At 36.5% G+C, this 19156-nt stretch overlaps 1 protein-coding gene across 1 annotated transcript in view; it reads left to right on the forward strand.

The window, feature by feature from the left end:
- Positions 1-19156, forward strand: part of TRAF3IP3 (TRAF3 interacting protein 3) — a gene marked incomplete at its 3' end in the record, with an annotated part of 37890 nt that extends 18734 nt beyond the window's left edge. Inside the window, 10 exon segments of the mRNA XM_072425522.1 lie at positions 1770-1799; positions 3517-3612; positions 8336-8407; positions 10391-10531; positions 10693-10830; positions 13119-13263; positions 15907-15969; positions 17420-17565; positions 18013-18126; positions 19079-19156. Of these exon segments, the coding sequence (XP_072281623.1) occupies positions 1770-1799; positions 3517-3612; positions 8336-8407; positions 10391-10531; positions 10693-10830; positions 13119-13263; positions 15907-15969; positions 17420-17565; positions 18013-18126; positions 19079-19156 (1023 nt within the window).

The following is a 19156-nucleotide window of genomic DNA, read 5'->3' on the forward strand; positions in this document are numbered from 1 at the left end:
TATTGTGTGGCAAGATAACTTTAAAATTACAGAGTTTAATTACTAGAAACAAGCCAAACCATAATCGGTGCAGCAAACCCAAGTAATTCCATTAGAACATTCCCAAATACATTTTAAACTTTATTCTCTGGCACTTAGTCACTGCACTAAGCCAGACTTAAGCCTGGTGCTTGATTGAATTCTAGTGCTTGACTGCTCAGAGCTTCTTCCTATATATAATTATGAAGATTTGGCTAATCCAAATATCTGATATCTGTAGATATTTTGTGTAAATATATTTCTTGAATTTTCAGTCTTATATAACAATGTGTGGCTATTGGTATTCTGTAATGAAGTACAGTTTTTATTTTAGAAAGAATATCTCCTTTAAATTAGACATCTCTTGTTCTCTGCCAGTGCCCATAACCCTTACCACATCAATGGTGCAGGCTTCTTTCCATTTACAACAGTTAGGCTTTTACGTGTTTTTAGCACACTCCCAGAAACCTGGTATTTTGGTCACCACAACACAGCCTAATAGGCCTAATAGAACTTAAAACAAACCTACATTAGTATAATGTCATAGAGCCATGGATACCATATTTCAAGGAATCTGCAGGTGTCTGCATGTGAGGCTTTTAATGACAACTCTCCTGGCGTCCTCAAAATTTAAATCGAATTGGATTTGGAAATTAGCTTCTAAACTTCTGCTGGTATATTGACCATACTTCTGGGTATCTAAGAGTGTCTGGGTTACACATAATTATTTCTGTGTGCCTTCTCTTCACCTTGCCTCTCTCGACATTAGTAAACCTCAGAATGCACATGAAGCCAGAGTCTCAGCTCCGTAACAATTGTATGCCAGGGTGCCCTCAGATTCAGTAAATTACCAGACATGAAGGTACCTGTTTTTTACAGATTTACTTCAGTCTTGCATGAAGGCTGATTATAGTAAAGCAACCTATAGACAGGCAAGGATAGTGTGAATATCAAACACCACTGCCTCTTAAGTATATCATCAAAGGCTTAGTGGTGTTTGATGAGGCTTGCCACACCCACTTGTAGAACATCAAAAGACTCTTATCCACACAGTCTTGCAGACAAGAATCTTTTGATGTTCTAGAAGCATTAACACATGTCCTTTTCTTGTGGCTGACACTGTAAGTGTAATTCAACAAATATGTTAGCCAATATGAACTTCTCATTTTTCTGGCCTGCCTAGAGCTATGCAAAGTGCCAGATCCAGTGGTAAAGGATAGTGGCCAACCCAAGAGGACCTGCCTGACCCCAGGATGGAGATGGACTTTATTCCATATGGTTTGACTTGCAAGTGCAAGTACAACCTTTTACTAGAATGTCATATAGACATAAATGTGTGACATTTTTGACTTTTCTGTATCACACCTTTTTACCACAATTTAAAATTTAAGTAGGACAGATGAGTGTGGGCAGAGTAGTGAGGTCTGGGATGAAAGTTTTACAATGCACTTAAAATTGCTTTTTTCCATGGAATAAAACTTAGTAAAGTAAATTTTGGTAAGGGAATCCTTATAGAAACATTATTGTTATTATTATCTTGTATTTATATAGCACTGGCTTATTAGGCAACACTGTACAGAGCCCATATTCATGTCACTAACTGTCCCTCAAATGGATTCACAATCTAATGTCCCTAGCAAAGCTCAAGTGTCATTAACACAGTCCAGTCCATTTTTTACATAATATGAGCGTTACAAAATGCATTTGCCAAGCAATCTAAAACCTTATGTGTACATCTACTTGTATTTTAGGAGTTGCAGCAGCTTTCTGAATACCTCATGGTAAGTACATGCTGCCATTTTGATTGTACAATAATCATTTATGTTTTGCCTTTCCGCCTGCAATTTCACAAAATTGTTACACATTTCACTCGATAATTAAATCATATATGAGAAAACACATTTGTAGTATATTATGTTTCTGAGAACCTTAGCCATGCATTTCCTTCTGACACCTTTTTATATCTTCTTATTGATTTCAATTCCATTGCATAAATGAATTCAAATTAGAAGTGGAAAGTCCCAGAAAGCTTTTAGTTTATATTCTGCTTGTCTGGGAATTTTTACACATTACAGATAAATGGTACCAATTTTTTCAAATTATTTTATTGTTTATAACTGGTGTAATGGATTAGGCACCATTTGTAGGGTTAGCTTATGTGATACTGATGTAAATTGTTTTTTTCTCTGATAAGTAGATGGGTAAACTTTGTGTAGGTTTGTGGTACAAGCCAAATTTATCTCTGAAACACTTGTCAGCCAGGGGAGATGAGGGATTCTCTTCACTCCATGGAAATCTTGTATTTAGCGAAGCATTTCAAAGGCACATTACAGCTACTGAGTCTCAGTGATTTCCACTGTCCTGTATTAAAGTTAAAAATACAAAACTAAAATGTTGTTTTTAATGTCCACTTGTTATCCAACTATGCACACGTTATCAAAAAGTACAGTAAAGACATCAGTAAAGTTTCACAAAGACTCTAAAGTCAGCTTCTAGCCAGTTTCAGAAAACCCAAGGCTTGCTCACAGCACAGCACATTTAATACTGCATTGTAAAATGTGTTCTCCTGCACTGCATTTTTTAAAACTTTGCAGTTTTTTTTTTTTTGCTACTTACAATGTAATACTTATGCGCTGCAGCACATTGTGGTATTGCTATACTTTGATAAGGTAGACAACTGAGAACATGGCAGGGCAGTTGTCAATCTTGGAGACTAATCTCTTCACAATGACTACTGTTACGGCTATAAAAAAATATTTATTGTGTTTTCCTGTTTGTTCAGGATATGGTAATGCTTTAATGGCATAGTCCGGGGACAGGTTGCCTTTTCCAAATAACCCAAAACAAGTGTGCTGTTTGTACAGGAAGGGCTATGGTTACAAACTATGATCATTAAAAATGTACAAAATAAAATAAATTGTACATGTGGTTTATTCTCTATGACAAATTTAAGATCTTTTTCAGAGGAATGTTTAGTTAGTTTTTTGAATTAGGTAAAAGTTTGTTCACTTTGAATCATGTATGAAGGAAAAATCCCATCAAGTCCAAATGATGCCTTTTTAATCAACATGAAAAATGCTCCTTGATGTGAGAAATTAATAACCCTGCAGTATAGAACTATGAATATCTAACTATGTTCTAATGCCAGATACAAAACCTAAAAAAACTATAAGGTTAGAGTCATAAAGTTATTGTCAGGTTAGTATGCATACTATACCTGTCAAATTCGGTCTGGACTTCTTAGCTTCAAAATAAACTCTTGTCACAAGAAGTACGAGCAAATTATTGGATGGGTGAAGTGAAAAAAAGTTCCTTCTTTTTTACAAAGCTAAATGAATGCAGCTTTTGCAAGTGAACAGTCTGTATTTCTTTAGTACATCATACCCAGAATGTTCTCGTAATGTACACAAAATTAAATATAAAAAATTTAAATTTAATATATATAATACAAAATTATATGGTTAGCAAATACTGATTTTTGGAATTGTCTGTTTACAGGAAGCACTTCATAGGGAGCAAAAAGTAAAGAAGAAACTGTGTGACCTGCAGGAGCTTCTTAATGTACTTGTACAAACTGCAGACCTGTCATGGAAGGTAAATATACAGATATTTTCACAAATAGCAAATAGAAAGCATTGTTGTTTTATTGATCTTTTATTCAAAAAAAAAATTCTTCTTGGAAATGCAGATTGAAACTGGGTTAGTCTAGGTCAGGGGTAGGCAAACTCAGGCCTTTAGGCCAGATATGGCCTAGCCAGTAGTCCACTCCAGCCTAATCCCGGCCGGCAGGGGACGGCAAGCCGCAGCTCTTGAGCCTCCTTGTTATGCCTCCCTTCTGCCGGGGTAAGGGGACAATCCCTTCCCTAACACTCCCGCAATGCATATGGAGGAGAGTGATTTCCCTTCAGGGGTGTTCCTGTTTGAGGGGCGGAGCCATCAGCGCGGGATTCGAGAGACAGTCCGGCCTAATGTGCCTTCTTGACCTCCTTTATTGGCCTAGTAGCCAAAAAAGTTTGTTGATCCCTGGTCTAGGTAGTCACTTCTCTTTACTTCAGTGTTCATAATCCTTACATGTGCAGCATTGGTGAACTTCAGGCTTTTGCTCTCTAGTCTCCCTGGGGGTAGGACATTTCTGCAAAAATTTCCTGTACTGGTGCTCTGTCACCTAATCTGCTTGGTGGATACCCAAGGGCAGTTAGATCAGGCCTGCATATCTGACTGCTATCTAAAGTTTATGGGCTCCTTTAAGAGCTAAATACTGAACTGATTTTCTGAACCTTCTGATCTGCGGCACCTTTACCTTACACAATACACTCATCATCAGGTTATCCTTTAATGTGTATCCCCAGGACTTTATTATATATTATTTTTCTTATGATTATTATTAATAAACAGGATTTATATAGTGCCAACAGATTACGCAGCACTGTGCACTGAATAGGTGTTGCGAATGACAGACAAATACAGAGAGTGGCACAGGAGGAAGAGAGGACCCTTCCTACAATCTAAGAGGTGGGGGAAGCAATATACCTTAGGAGGGGAGATATGTAGTGGTGGGAAGTAGTGAGGGTTTTAGGGGACAGAAGAAGATGGATATACAAGTTTGAAAAGATGGGTTTTGAGTGCTCTTTTAAATGAGCAGAAAGTAGGAGCAAGCCTAATAGGACAAGGAAGACCATTCCTGAGAGTCGGGCAGCTCTAGAAAAGTCTTGGAGCCATGCGTGTGAAAGAGGAAGTCATTAGTAGGTCATTGGAGGAGGGAAGAAAGGGGAGTATTTTTCTACCAGGTCAGAAAGGTAAGTGGGACAAGACATATAGTAGCTGATAGTAGCGGAATATCAGACGTTTGTTATACAGCTGTGGTAGACCAGTTATGTGACCACGATTACTTGAGCTAATTTAGTACAGGATATGCAGTGTGTTTACCACAAAGAAAAGAAGATATGTGAGCTTATGAGTTTATGAATTTGTGCACATAAATAATATTTATACAGTCCGGACCATGTTTGGCTCAATTTAACCGCAATTGTATCTGCTGGTTAAGGGGCATAGCTAAAAATCATTGGGGCTACCTAGATTCTACAGTGGGCTCTCTGTAAAGTCTCCTGTGCAGAGCAAAACTTATTTTGACTAGACCATCTTGTCTAGACCTGAAAGCACACCAGGAAAAAAGCAAATCTCTGCAAAGTTCCGGAAATACACTCTTAGACTGTTGCCACCAGCCTAAATATCCACAAACAGACAGTAAGATTATATAACAGTAAGATTATATAACTCCTTTCCATTTCCAAAAACTTGACTTTGGATACACTTTAAACTTGATTAACGAGGAACTAAACTTAAAAATGCTTTAAAAAAAAACACAACTTCAATCCCTCATGGCAGTCCAATCCATCTGGGAATTTCTTCCATCGGGTCCCACGTCATCCCGGCATCCGTCCCCAAGCTGGAGCTCTGGATGGCGCCATCTTCTCCTTTTCTTCCAGGTCCTTGTTCCTGTGTCACCTGACCCAGGGGCGAGATCTGATGCCGTAGGTTGGAAAAACAATTTGCCCATCTCACTGCGCATGCGTAAGATCAGCAAATTTTTCTCTTTGCACGAAAAGGCATGTGCAGAAGAAGCACCCAAGAGCCTCCCGGGATGTGTTACGTAGTTATCCCGGGAGGCTCTATGCTCGCATTCATTGAGAATGAGGAGGCGGTGCTGCATCTTTTTTTTTTTTGCAAGGGTGTTGCATTTAAAAAAAAAAACACAACAAAATTTTTACTTAACATAAAAGGGTTGTTTACCCTTTTATGTAAAGTGAAATTTCTGAGTTTAGGTATGCTTTAAAAGTGCATGGCCATCTTCTCCTCTTCTTCCGGATTCTTCTTCCTACGTCACGCGAGCCAGGCGCGAGATCGGGTTACCTAGTTAGGGAAGAAAACATGTCGATCTCACTGCGCATATGTGAGACGAAAAGGCTCCTTTTGCAGCGCCGAGCACCTCAGGCATGCGCAGAAGGAGCAGCCAAGAGCCTCCTGGGATACCTACATCACGAATCCTGGAAGGCTCTTGGCTGCTCCTTCTGCGCATGCGCTCCCATTCATTGGCGATCGAGAATTAGGGGCCAGTGCTGCACCCTTTTTTATTTTTTAACATAAAAGGGTTGTCTACCCTTTTATGTAAAGTGAAAGTTCTGAGTTTAGGTATGCTTTAAAAGTACATGGCCAACTTTAAAGGCATGTTACAAATTATTAGCTGGTTTTATGTGTATTAGTATACAAATGTTGTTTATCTTGCTTTATCCATACTCCTTCTTACTACAATCTTTCTATGTTTCTCTAGGTCTTCCTCTGGCTCTTTCTGTCCTTTTTAATGTCTGCTTCATGTATATATACTTTACTAGGTTACGTGTGATGTAAGTAAGGTGTGTTTTATCTTTGTATTCTTGTTTTATATACCATACATCTGTGGTAAGTGTATTACTGTAATTTGGAAAGCTGAACTCCAGGTTTACTTTCTGTCCTGCACAGTTGTACCAGTTTCTCTCCTATACTGAAATGTTTTATTGTAATTTCATTGCATTAAGTAAGCTTTTCACAGTGTATAAAAAAAATCTGCAGCAAATTAGATAAGACCTGACTTATTTCTTGGCTGGTGAATGTCAAGCATCATCTAGCTCAGGGGTTGGCAACCTTTACTATCAAAAGAACCATTTTGTCCCCTCTTTCAGTCTGGAGCTACAAAACATAACACAGCCTATAAACTTTTTTAAAAGTTTTAATCTTTTTTTAATTTTACGTGTTATAACAACAGAATACAACAAACAGAAGTGTGCATGTGTAGGCTTACTTTGAAATAAATGAAATAACGAACTATGCAGGCCTTTTTTAGTCCTGTAGACAAAGTAGACAATTTGACAAATTTTTAAATGCTTTCCAAAACCCTCTAGCAGCCTTTGGAGGAATCCTGGGGTTCTATAAAACCCTAGTTGAGAATAGCTGCTTTAGATACAATTTTTAATGGCACTAAACAGTAGTTTAAGTATGACCAAATGATCTTATAAAAACATTTTATTAAAAACAACCCAAGAGTATTAGCAGGTATACAAACATTAATTGCACATGAGAGTCTCTATTGATATGTTTGTATTTGGCCCTGTTATCACTGCATTAAATATTTTTAATTATAGAGCATTCTCTCCTCCTGAAGAAATGGACGCGATCTACAAAACCCGTTGAGGATAGCATGTTTCTGTTAGTTGCATGCTAAAGAGAGCATGTATGTTGGTATACATGCTAGTACTCTTGTGCTGTTTTAAATAAAATGTTTTTATAAGATCATTTGGTCATACCTATTAAATTAAATATTATAAATTAATTATAAATTAAAAGTCCTTTTGGAAAGAAAAATATCAGACATATATTTTTGAAGTAATAAAGTTGTAACTTGTATCGGGATGTGGCATTGGTTAAAAATTAATGTAGGGAACTTCTGTTGCAAATGTAATGTTAGCAACCTAAATAGCTTCAGAAATACAGTGAAATGTGAGAGCTGCAGAAAATATAACTAAGAACCAAAACCAAAATTTTTCAAAGATTGCAAAAAAAACTAAATTAGCTTTTTGATGCTAGTGACTTCTCCTTTAGTTTGTTACAGCTGCCAATGTTACCAAGAGACTTTCAGAGTTACTGTAGACCTGTATTTAGAAAGCTTTTAGACACTGCTGACTTTCTTCTGAGAATGATAGTTATTTGTTTTTTGTTCCTGTACCTTTACTACTAATAGCCAAGAACAGGTATACTGATAAGTAAAGTTGGAAAAAAAAGTCAGATATTTTATCTGCATATTGGTCACTCAGACAATGTAAAACCCAGAGACAGCAAGGCAGTTAACACATTTACAAAGTGCTCAGTGACAGCTTCCATATTTTTTGTAATACATATTTCTCAGTATAATAATTTATTAGGTAAATTTACCACACATATACATTTCACCGGTTGCAAAGTCTGTCATGTGTAAAACATCTACAAGTACACACATATCTGTAGTTTTCACAGCCTTCTTTGTAATGGGTTTGCAAGATGTGTGACAGGAAAACAAAGCCTATACCTGACAGGAAGCTTGGTTAAAAAAAACATTAACATTTTGAATTTGAGATGCATTAACAGAAAAGGTGGGTACTGACATGCTTTAGTATCTTGCTATGTGTTTTGGCGCACAAAAGTAAAACAAATGTCATGACCTATTAACTTTATGCTTGTTCAAACCAAGAATTGCTAATCACAGCTCTTCCATTAATAGGTGTGTGTTTGGATTTGTTATTTCTTGCAGGCCCAGCTGGATGAAGACAAATTAAAGTGTAAGGTGGCAAATCTTGAAAATCAGTTGTTTTTCTCCTCTCAGGTGAATTCATTTTATTTAGTAATATATTAAAATCAATGTGTACCAACATAGGGTGCATGTTGGTATGATATGATAGGGGTGCAAGGTATGATAATAGTATGTGATTTTCTGACTATTGTACATGCAAGATCAGTTATATGAAAATTGAAAGGGCACTAGTTCTGGGCCCTGAGATTTAGGGGGACACTGTTTACCCAGTATCTTCTGTGCATTGGTAGTAAACCAGTGAATATTTTGTAGTGTATATTAAGTGTATATTTTTAGATTACCAATTTTGTTATGTAATTTTACCTATTTTATTATTGCGTATCTCAATGTAAATTTAGTTTATTGCAAGGACCTGACAAATACCAAGTCAGAATAATTTTTTTTTATCTAACTACTAGACATACATTTTATTATCATTATTAGCCAGTATTTATATTAATGTACAGCGCTGCATAATATGTTGGAGCTATATAAATCCTGTTTATTATTATTAATAATAATAATAATAATAATAATAATAATAATATTAATAATATTATTGCTGACATATTACACAGCACTTTACAAAGTCCAATGCCATATCACTAGCTGGCATTTAAAGGAGCTCACAATCTTTTTCGATTTTTTTTTTTGCTTTTTTTCTGCTAATGAAGCCTGGTATTGCTTTCTCTTTAATCAGGAAAAGCTAATTCTTTTTTTTTTTTAGCTTTTCATCACAAATAGAGCCAAGAGTAGCATTTCTCTAGATTTGTATAAACTTTGCTTATTACCTTAAAGTGACTCTGTGCATCTAAAAGTATTATTATGAACAAGCAGTACAAGAACTTTAAAGCAAGCAATCAGTCACCTTGATAAGTGTGATCATTGTGGGGAAATTCATCTTCAAAATTTAAAGATACTACTTCTATTACTTTCTATTGCAACAGAATTTTGGCAGCCTGGCAGCCTTGTAATATAAATACACAGTAGTTGTTTCCAAGCTGTAAGAAACTGACCCTCTGACTTAGTGTAGTAAAAAGTGTAGTAAAGTAAAAATATATAACGATTTTAAGTTCACTGTTTGGACGCTTTAATGTCAACCTGTTATGTGAGTACCATGCAGGATGCCATTGCTGACCAGTCCTTCAAAAATGCTACTTCCTTGGCAGTCATGTTGCCTTTAAATGGATAACCTGGAACAAGTGTGTAAATTAGGATTTTGGCTTTATTTGGATTTCTTGATGTGTGACTCCCCAACCAAGAAAACCAACTAGAAATTTCAATAGCAATTTTTATTTTAAACAGTCGTGCCCAGCTTTTCTTTTATTTAGGAAAAGGTGGGCCAAGGTTAGAACTTTTGTCAGGCCTATATTAATGTCTATGTCCTCATTTTACCAAAAAGAGGGGAAATTGCTATTTTATATTGGAAACCATGATGAGTATCCATACCTGGTAGATTATTTTACCTTCAGTTTCACAATGATCTTGAACAGAAGTAGTAAAAACAAACTTCAAAAAAGACAGACTAAAATGTTAGGTGCTTTCCCTATAATTTCAGTAGGACAAATATTAGAATTTCATCCAGACTCTTCATAGGTAACCTTGTAACCAAAATACTTTTATCACAGATCTGTGTGGCTAATTTCCATTCTTTATCACCCCACCAGCAACCAAAAATCTAGAGCAGATCATTCTCCATACCTATTGTTTAATCACTTTTTCTATCTTTTCTAATTTGCATTAGGTTATTATTATTGTTTCTTTAGACACATAAAAACCAGATGCTTGACACGCTTTTGGTGTAGTAGTGGAATGGGGAGCAAATACCTAAAATTACCTGCAGATCCTAGCTGTCATATTCCCTGAAAAAAGAAAAGTTTCTAGACCAATCAAGAAAATATAGAAAACAGTTTCCACTATTATTATTTTGATATGCAAACATAAGATTTGATGTAACTATACTTTGTTTACAGAGATATATTTCACATAATCCACTCTTTTTTTTTTACTTCGCAGAACTTCTCTAAATCGGGAATAAAAAAAATTCTAAAAGATACAGAAGAGAACAGACAGATTTATGAAGAAAAAGCTAAAGAATCTATTCTGAAATTAACAGATGACAAAATAGCTATGGAAAGACGTTTTCAAAGCACACAGGTCTGTAGCACGCACAATAGCTTGTAATAATTACCTAAAACATATTTTTTACTATGATAGCATAGTTCAAAATGCCAGAAATCTGTAGCTGACTGCAGTGACTGAATGATCTATTTGTATTATTTCATTATTATGACTGAATGGATCTTCTCACCTTTCAGATGTCCTTAGCAGTATCAACAGAAGAGTGTGAACTGTGGAAAGAGGAATATGAAAAACTGAAAGCAGACTGGATTGAACTAAGCAGCAAGCACTGTGAACTAAAGAATGAAATGAATGTTGTGCAGAGTAAGCTTAAGGTAATTCCTGAAGTAATGGCATGTGTTACTAATAAATGATTTGTTTATTATTAAATAGCATAGTGGCACACTCTACATCAGGAGTGTCAAACTTAAATCACATAAGGGGCTGAATACTAACACACTGGCTAAGTCGCAGGCCGAGTTTTTATTAAGATACATAGTCTTAGTAGAGTATAGATCCTTCTCATCGTTCATTAAATTGTCTCCCTTCTGCATCAACTTTTCTCTCAGACATTTTGGGAGTGATTGCTTTTTTGTGCTTAGCAGCTTTTTGTAAATGGGAGGCCGGTGTCCCCGAGTCTGGCACTCTGGCACAGTTGTGCTTAGTGCTGGGTCTAGGCAGGAGTGTGAAGAAGCAACTGGGGTCCTTTTGTCTGCAGCGTGACAATTGTGTGGACCTCCCTGCTTCTACCTAGCTTTCTGGGCCTGGGTCCTCCCGCCTAGATATGTCAGGCGCTTACATGCGGAACAGTCACCACGGGTCACAAAAAACAGCCAGGTGGGATAGATTAGCGCGCAGGCCTTGTGTTTGACACGTGTGCTCTATATTGTGTGCATATGGTTTTGTACATTACCTAGAGCATCCATGAAGAATGAGGGCACCCCTGAGCACCAGTGAACATGTGGTGTGTCCTGGTATAATGCCCTATAGTGTACACTCCTTTAGTAACTTCAGTTATAGTGTCCTCTGCTAAAGTGCCCCCACTTAGTGCCATTGCTTCTTATAGTGCCCCCTTACCCCTTTTAGTTTCCTCAGCATGTGTCCCCCCATATGGTGTCCCCTATTAATGGACCTCTCAGTGCCCCCTCCACTGATAGTGTTCCTATATAGTTTATAGCTCCCAAGGTATGTCTTTCCTTACATGGTTTCCCCCAGTTAGTGTCCTTCTTTATAGTGCCACCTCTTATAGTACCCTCAATTAGACTCGCTCCGTATAGTGCCTTGTTATAGTGCTCTTAGTAAGTGTCACACTGTGTTGTACCCCCTCTTATAGTACCCTGAATTGGTGACTGACCTTTAGTTCCCTGTTATAGTGTCCTCAGTAATTGTAGATCTTTATTGAGTATACATTATAGTAGGGATTTACCTAATGTACTTTATGGATATGAAAGTACCAATGATCCAAGCAACATGTTTGACATGTACATGAACATGGAGGCTCTGAACACTCTTTTTGTTCTGATTTTAATAATAATTATTAATATAGGATGACACAGGCTACTGCACAGAGTTTGTTTATTTCCCCTAGGTTTGCTTGGGTTACATCTGTGGTTTTCTACCACATCCCAAAAACATATTAGTAGGTTTATTGGCTTCCTCCTGATCAGTTTCCTGTAATATAAACCTGTGTAGAATTACTGAAATACTATTTTAGTGTGTGTGTATAAAAAGATATAGCACACAATTATATAAATGTTAATCTTAACAATTTGAGTTTAACTCCTACTTCGCCATGCATTGCTGCAATGTTCAGGGTAAATCATTGCATTGCACTTGTACACTCCTTCTTCATGAGCACTGCTCTGTTAAAAAGAATAATACAGATGCATTTTTATCTGTAAACAAGTTCCTAAAGACTTTTCCTTTGTAAAAGCTGCTATCCCTATCATAAACCTGATGCAGGTCAAAATACCTTTTTATCATTTGCTAGGAAGGACAACCACATCCTAAAAATAAATTAGTACAGTCATCTAGAAACCATATTGTTAATTCTGAGCTTTCTAATAATCCTTTCCTTTTTTTCAAAGCCTCTTTAAAAATTATTGTGCCATTAATTAATATTATTATTACTATTTTTTATTATATAGCGCAAACATATTATGCAACACCTATTGTTTACTTTATAGAATAGTTGCTGTTTGCTTTATTCAGAAAAAATAGTATTTTGGAACATTGTAGTAATACAAATATAGAACTGTTATTTAATTTTTACTCAAGATATTTATTAGTAAATTTATTTTCTTCATACTATATTTACATATTGGAAAGAATTGCCTGGTCAACATAGGTCAACATAGACTTCTATGGAATTGTCTCCTTATATAGGAGACACTTGGAAGATGTCCTTATAGATGTGTTTAGTGGGTGATTTAGTAGATGCAGCCAGCAAAAGGGAGAATTTCGTCAGAAACTGAAAATTACAGGGTACAGAATAATCTATTCAACATTCATGTTTTTCTGGAACTGTGAAATATATACTGACCAGGGGTGCACACACGTATCACATATCTTCTAGATATTACAGTAACACTTTGTATGTTGTGACAACTGTCCCTGATTTCAGTGGGTTACACATCAGGATGTACACCTTCAGCAGCTTCAAAATCACCTACTAACTCTGCAGCAAGAAAGAAGTGAACTTCAAGCTTGTAATGAGCAGTTACAGGAGGATTATGAGATCCAGAAGGAGCAACTGAGTTCTTTGCAAGGTAGTTTTGAAAAAGTCACTTTCGTATGTCTGTTTTTTGGATCCCTCATTTTTTAAAATTGAAACTTTTTATAAGAGACAAAAAGTTGATGTGCTCAATATTCTAAAAGTGTATGCTCAGTTAAAACATTTTAGTTTTAGCTGTAAATAGCATGGCAAAAAAATTGAACTCCTGTTTGATTTTTTTTTAAGTCTCTGTTAGAAAGGCTGACTTAAGGTGCGTACACACTTCCAATTTTTATCGTTCCAATCGAACGACGAACGATCGATTGGGCAAAAAATCATTCGTAAAAAAGTAACCAATGACGCCGACGAACGAGGAAAATTGTTGGAAACGAACGACCGGCGCAGCGGGTCGGACGACGATCGTTGAACATCGTTCGTGTGTACGGTCGTTCGTTGATCGTCCATGTTCAGAGCATGCGTGATGAACGAACGTCCGTTCACTTTCCTGTCGTGCACATAGTTTCTCTATCGCTTAAACGATCGTATCTATTGTGTGTACAATATCTACGAACGATCGTGTCATTACCTCTATGTGCAGGATCGGTGCTATACGATCGTTCATATATATCGTGCAGGAACGTTCGTCGTTCGTTTTCCGACGATAATAATTGGAAGTGTGTACGTAGCTTTACTGACAAGGTGATAACATTAGTACCAAACAGGAGGTAAAAGAAAATCTCTAAAACAGAAGTGTAAGAAAACGTATAGCCGCATACCAATTACTGATGTTATTTATGCAATTAAAAACATAGCCTTAATTAATTTTAATGGGGTTCATAGTAACTATAGCTGGATATATTGTTTCACATTGTTACAAACAATAACACATATAACATGCAGTACCCTGCTATTTTGAATGCCATCCCAATATGAAATGGCAATGCATCATCAGTGTAAAGCACAACAATGCATAATAAAGGGTTGTATTGAGTTGAGTTTAGTTTTAACAAAGTTAGGGTGTGTTGGCAGCCCATTCATTATGAATGGGTTGCCTCAATACAACTCTTGGTATGATATATCAATTTACACACCAACAAAGAAGTACATGGGTCATAATCATAGTGCAATAAAACACATATGGAGTCTACAGTACTAAATGACATGCAAGTCATTTATTTATCTGTTTCAGGCAAGAACATTTTATTGCAGTGTTTCCCTCAGAATTGTTTTGCAGCTTGGTAGGGGGTAGCGGTAGCCAGGTGGTCAAAAAGTGGGCAGGCAGGACTCCCAGGTATTATTACCATAGGTATCCAGTAAACCCTATAATTGTGTCACAGTAATGTTCTACTGTCCCACTATATTATGTTCCAATTTTCTAATGTCTGCCCCCTAATGTATGGTATTTTTTGCCCTTCTTTTTTGGATATATGGAACAACTGTTTAGGTCCTATGTATTTTGACCCCGCTTCTTAGTGGAGCCGTTTGCAAGTGACAGCAAAAGACTAGCAAAGCTGTGCATTTCTTTTTTTTGCTGAAACTGCCTTATAAAACACTTTCATAGCAGTGACAAGCAGTACCAATTAAAGCCTATGGAAATGTCTGGCTTAGCAAACCATTATTAAACGTTGCATGTAGCTCCTGAAAAAACGTGCAACAAGATTGCCACCTCCTACCACCCGGGAAAAAAATAAAAACTGATTTGTTTCAATGTTATCCATTATTTGCAAAAAAGTTTTAAGCAGTAAAGCCACTTTATAGTATACTCACTAGTTTGCCAGGGCTCTCCAGTGGGAAGCAGATTTTAAATGATCTGAAATTTAGCTCTGAGATTCTACTGGCTGCATATTAATAGTACAGCTCTCCCTAACTGAGCTGGCAGGCTTCTAACTCTCACTAACATCTCATACTGCACAAAGCCCAACATGAGCAGCTGTCTAATGGCAACCAGGTTTAAAATGGAAGTTTATGTAATCTCTTTAAACTGTATTCTCTTTAGGGTATGCTTTAAGCGCACATAAAACTTCATGCAAAATGCTAATAAAATATGTTTCAATATAGTCAATAGAACTGCATGAAAATGCAAGAATGTGTGGAATGCCAATAACTAACGGCAGCATTCTGAATATTGCCATTTTTAAAATAAGAAAAAACTATGAATGCTGCAATTGCTTAATTTTCATTCCTAAAGCAAGAGATCCCTGATTGTCATATGATTAGGAATCCTGAATTCATTCTGACCTTTCTGACTTGCATGCTTGTTTCAGGTCCCTGTAAGTATTGAAGACAGAGACAGCCATGTCACCAAAAATATTTCTCATAATATAGATTTTCACCTACTTGTGAAAATGAGAACAAAGCCTAAGGGGCTGGTTTCTATGTGGATTACCCACCCAGCCATTTCCCTGCTTTATATCCCAGAGAGGAAAAGTATTTGTATGAAAGAGTTTTTCCTGGATTATCAAATTTTACCAGTTGCTTTAAAATAAGGCCAGTAAATTTGAGACAAATTTTGTGCACAAACAAATGTGTAATAAAGAGAGATCTTTGGAATAGGCCATCTCATAGCAAATAGTTTGCCTTAAGTTAAGATCAGTACAATGTGTTAGTTGTACGTATGTATGCATTTCAGAAGACATGGGAATGTGTTTATCGTCTAAAAAATTATACATTGATAAGCATTTGTGTTTCCTGTCTTTAGCCAGATTACAGAATGCAGAAGAGCAGAAACTACAGATGCAGATACAGATCTACAGTTTACAAAGTAAGTTCTCAGTAATGTGTGCTCAATTTCAGGTATATATACCTAGCTGATATGGTATGTCCTAAAGATGACCTTGGCCAGATTTATCTGCCTGATACTGTCCATGCTCAGCAAAAATATTTTCTATCCAAATAGTTCAGTATTTAAGGAGATTCTGTATTTGTCTGTCATTTGCAACCCTTATTTAATGTACAGCGCTGTGTAATATGTTGGTGCTATATAAATCCTGTTTATTATTAATAATAATTATACTGTCTTTGTAGTTTATTAATTCAAATGCAGCTGTGCATTGTGGCCAATCTTTCTTTTGTATCTTAACAGGTATTTTTCTGTATTTGCAATCATTGTAAATTCCAAAAATCTAAGATTTAGAAATTGAATGGGTTTCTAGCTTTCTGTACAAAGCTGACCAAGCTGCACTACAATCTGGCCTGCCATAGTACATCCCTCTTGTGTTACTAATACAATGAAATAGCAGGGCAGAGCAAAGCATGGGAGTAAAGGTGTGTACACACTTCCAATTTTTATCGTTCAAAACGAACGATCGGTTGGGCAAAAATCGTTCGTAAAAAAAGTAACCAACGACGCCGACGAACGAGGAAAGTCGTTGGAAACGAACGACCGGCGGATCGGATTGGACGACGATCTTTGAACATCGTTCGTGTGTACGGTCGTTCGTTGATCGTCCATGGTCTGAGCATGCGTAATGAACGAACGTTCGTTCACTTTCCTGTCGTGCACATAGTTCCTCTATCGCTCAAACGATCGTATCTATTGTGTGTACAATATCTACGAACGATCGTGTCGTTATCTCTATGTGCAGGATCGGTGCTATACGATCGTTCGTAGATATCGTGCAGGATCGTTCGTCGTTCATTTTCCAACGATAATAATTGGAAGTGTGTACGTAGCTTAAGCTTTGCATGAGAAAGCTTTCGTTCCTCACATTTTTATGCAATCTTTTTGTTCAACCCACTGAATGAAAGCTGAAAGTCTGCAGTTCAACTGCATCTGAGTTGTTTCATTTAAAATTAATTGTAGTAATGTACAGAACCAAAATTAGAAAAAAGTTGTCTATGTCCACATATTTATGGACCTAACTGTACATTACGATCATTCGTCATTCGTGGATCCGCAAGGACAAATCCATGCACCACATCGGACGAGCTTTGTACACCTTAGATTCTTGTCGGATTCCAGCTCTGAGGCGATTATCAGACAAAAATCATTTGATGTGTGTACGTAGCCTAAGAAACATATGAATGGATACAGGTTACTGTGGGGTTAAAAATAATCAGATTTACCGCATTTACTGAACAGGGAAAACTGTTTTATGTCACTTTATTGGTTGTGATATATGGCATACTAGGATCTTAAAAATATGTATTTCTGCACTACATTTATTGTTCATGTTGCCTATTTATTTGTATTTCATTTTTGCTTTTCCCAGAGGGGCTTGAAGCAGTGGAACAGAGAAGCAGTTCAAACATTACATCAGATACAGACACAATGTATGGGTGTGACACACCTGATGGAGCATTGCAGAATGAGCGCCTTCATTATATTATGGAGAAACTAACCTTAAAGGAGGAAGAGGTTAATCATTTCTGCCTATGTTTTTTGTTTCTTCTGCTTTCCCAGAGTTTAATACTTTTAAAGATATCTGAAAACTGATTAGTAATTAGGATTAAAAAAAAAAACTTCAACATTTGTATTAGGGTCATTTTATTAGTTTTAATAAACTATTGTTTGTTTTACCAAACCGCAGCCAGACAAGCCTGTTACCAAGCTGTGCTTTGAGCAAAGCCGAAAAAGATCTTTGCACTGAAATATGCTCATGTATTACATTTCTTTTAGAAATTAGGTTTGTCTGGAGTGTACTTCCCTAGTGCAGATTTTATGCTAAGATCACATGACCACGTGCCTAGGCTTTCGATCACAGTATTTCAGCCTATATATTGAGTTATTTTCCAGAACGTCTGGTAACATTACATGTAATGCTTGAGTATAGGTTCACTTTAATATTTCTTTCTTATATGTCAGTGTGCAGATTTGAAGGCAGAAGTTGAGTTAATTACTGAAGAATATAAGTCATGTCAGAGAAAATTACAACAGTGCCGGGATGAACTGAAGGGAAATCACAGACGGAAACCCAAGGTAAATTATCTCCAAATTCAAGAATTAGGTTTGATTTACTGGGGTTTAGGCTGATCAATAAACTAAACTATTAGTTTGGTGGAGCTCTTGTGACTTCAGGTGTTAATCATCTGTAAATTAAACTGTCATGTATCTTGTTTTGTTTTTTTATTTTTCTTGTGATTGGGTATTTTTTGCAAAGTGAATTTACTAAGCCAGGTTTTGGTAAAAAAAAAAAAAGTTCCCCCCCATATTTTGGGTAAAGGTTGGCTGTATGTAATTTCATATAGTAGAGATAATTGCAGAAGATATGAGCGAACTGTGTAAAGTTATTTCTAGGTGCCTGAACTGCTGCCTAAAAGTGATTATCATACATACCCATATTCCAACCAGCTCTATTCAAAATTATGATGGAATAGATCAAAGCAACCTCCAACCAACAGTTTCCATCTATAACATGACATGTTGGTATTAGATTTAATTTCTGCACAGGATTGTTGGATTAACATGGTGAAAATTGCCACTTACATGCATAGGATTAGACTAGCTACATACTTGTGGTCCATATACAGCCACGGTAGAAGTGTAAACAGCAGGTAATGATGTATTAAGGATTCCAACCAGGACCCCATTTGTTGTGGGTTTTACTTTTTAAAAGCATAATGGCTAGGTTTAAGTTGAAATTGATTTTCAGCTGAGCAATCCAAAAAACATTTTGCAATATGATGCAAAATAAATATAGTATTTAAAATAATACACATGTTCTTTTGAAACTAAGTTCATTAAAAAAATCCATGCACAAGGAAATTGTACCTTGTCACATCCTGTATCTGCATAGTAAAGATAATCTGTTTGTTACATTTGATGAGCGATAGTAAATTAAGGGAGGAGTACTATAGTTGGATATTAAATAATCATGATGGTTAGTAAATTTTTTCATATTTCATGCTTTCTAAATTTCCTCTTTACACAGAGACGATGTTCATGTTGGATGCCAGTCTTGGTGATAATATTTGCTGCAATAGCGGCGTACCTTTTCTCCACTGAAATC

The sequence above is a fragment of the Pyxicephalus adspersus genome, chromosome 1 (assembly GCF_032062135.1).
Source record: "Pyxicephalus adspersus chromosome 1, UCB_Pads_2.0, whole genome shotgun sequence".
NCBI classification, from domain to species: domain Eukaryota; kingdom Metazoa; phylum Chordata; class Amphibia; order Anura; family Pyxicephalidae; genus Pyxicephalus; species Pyxicephalus adspersus.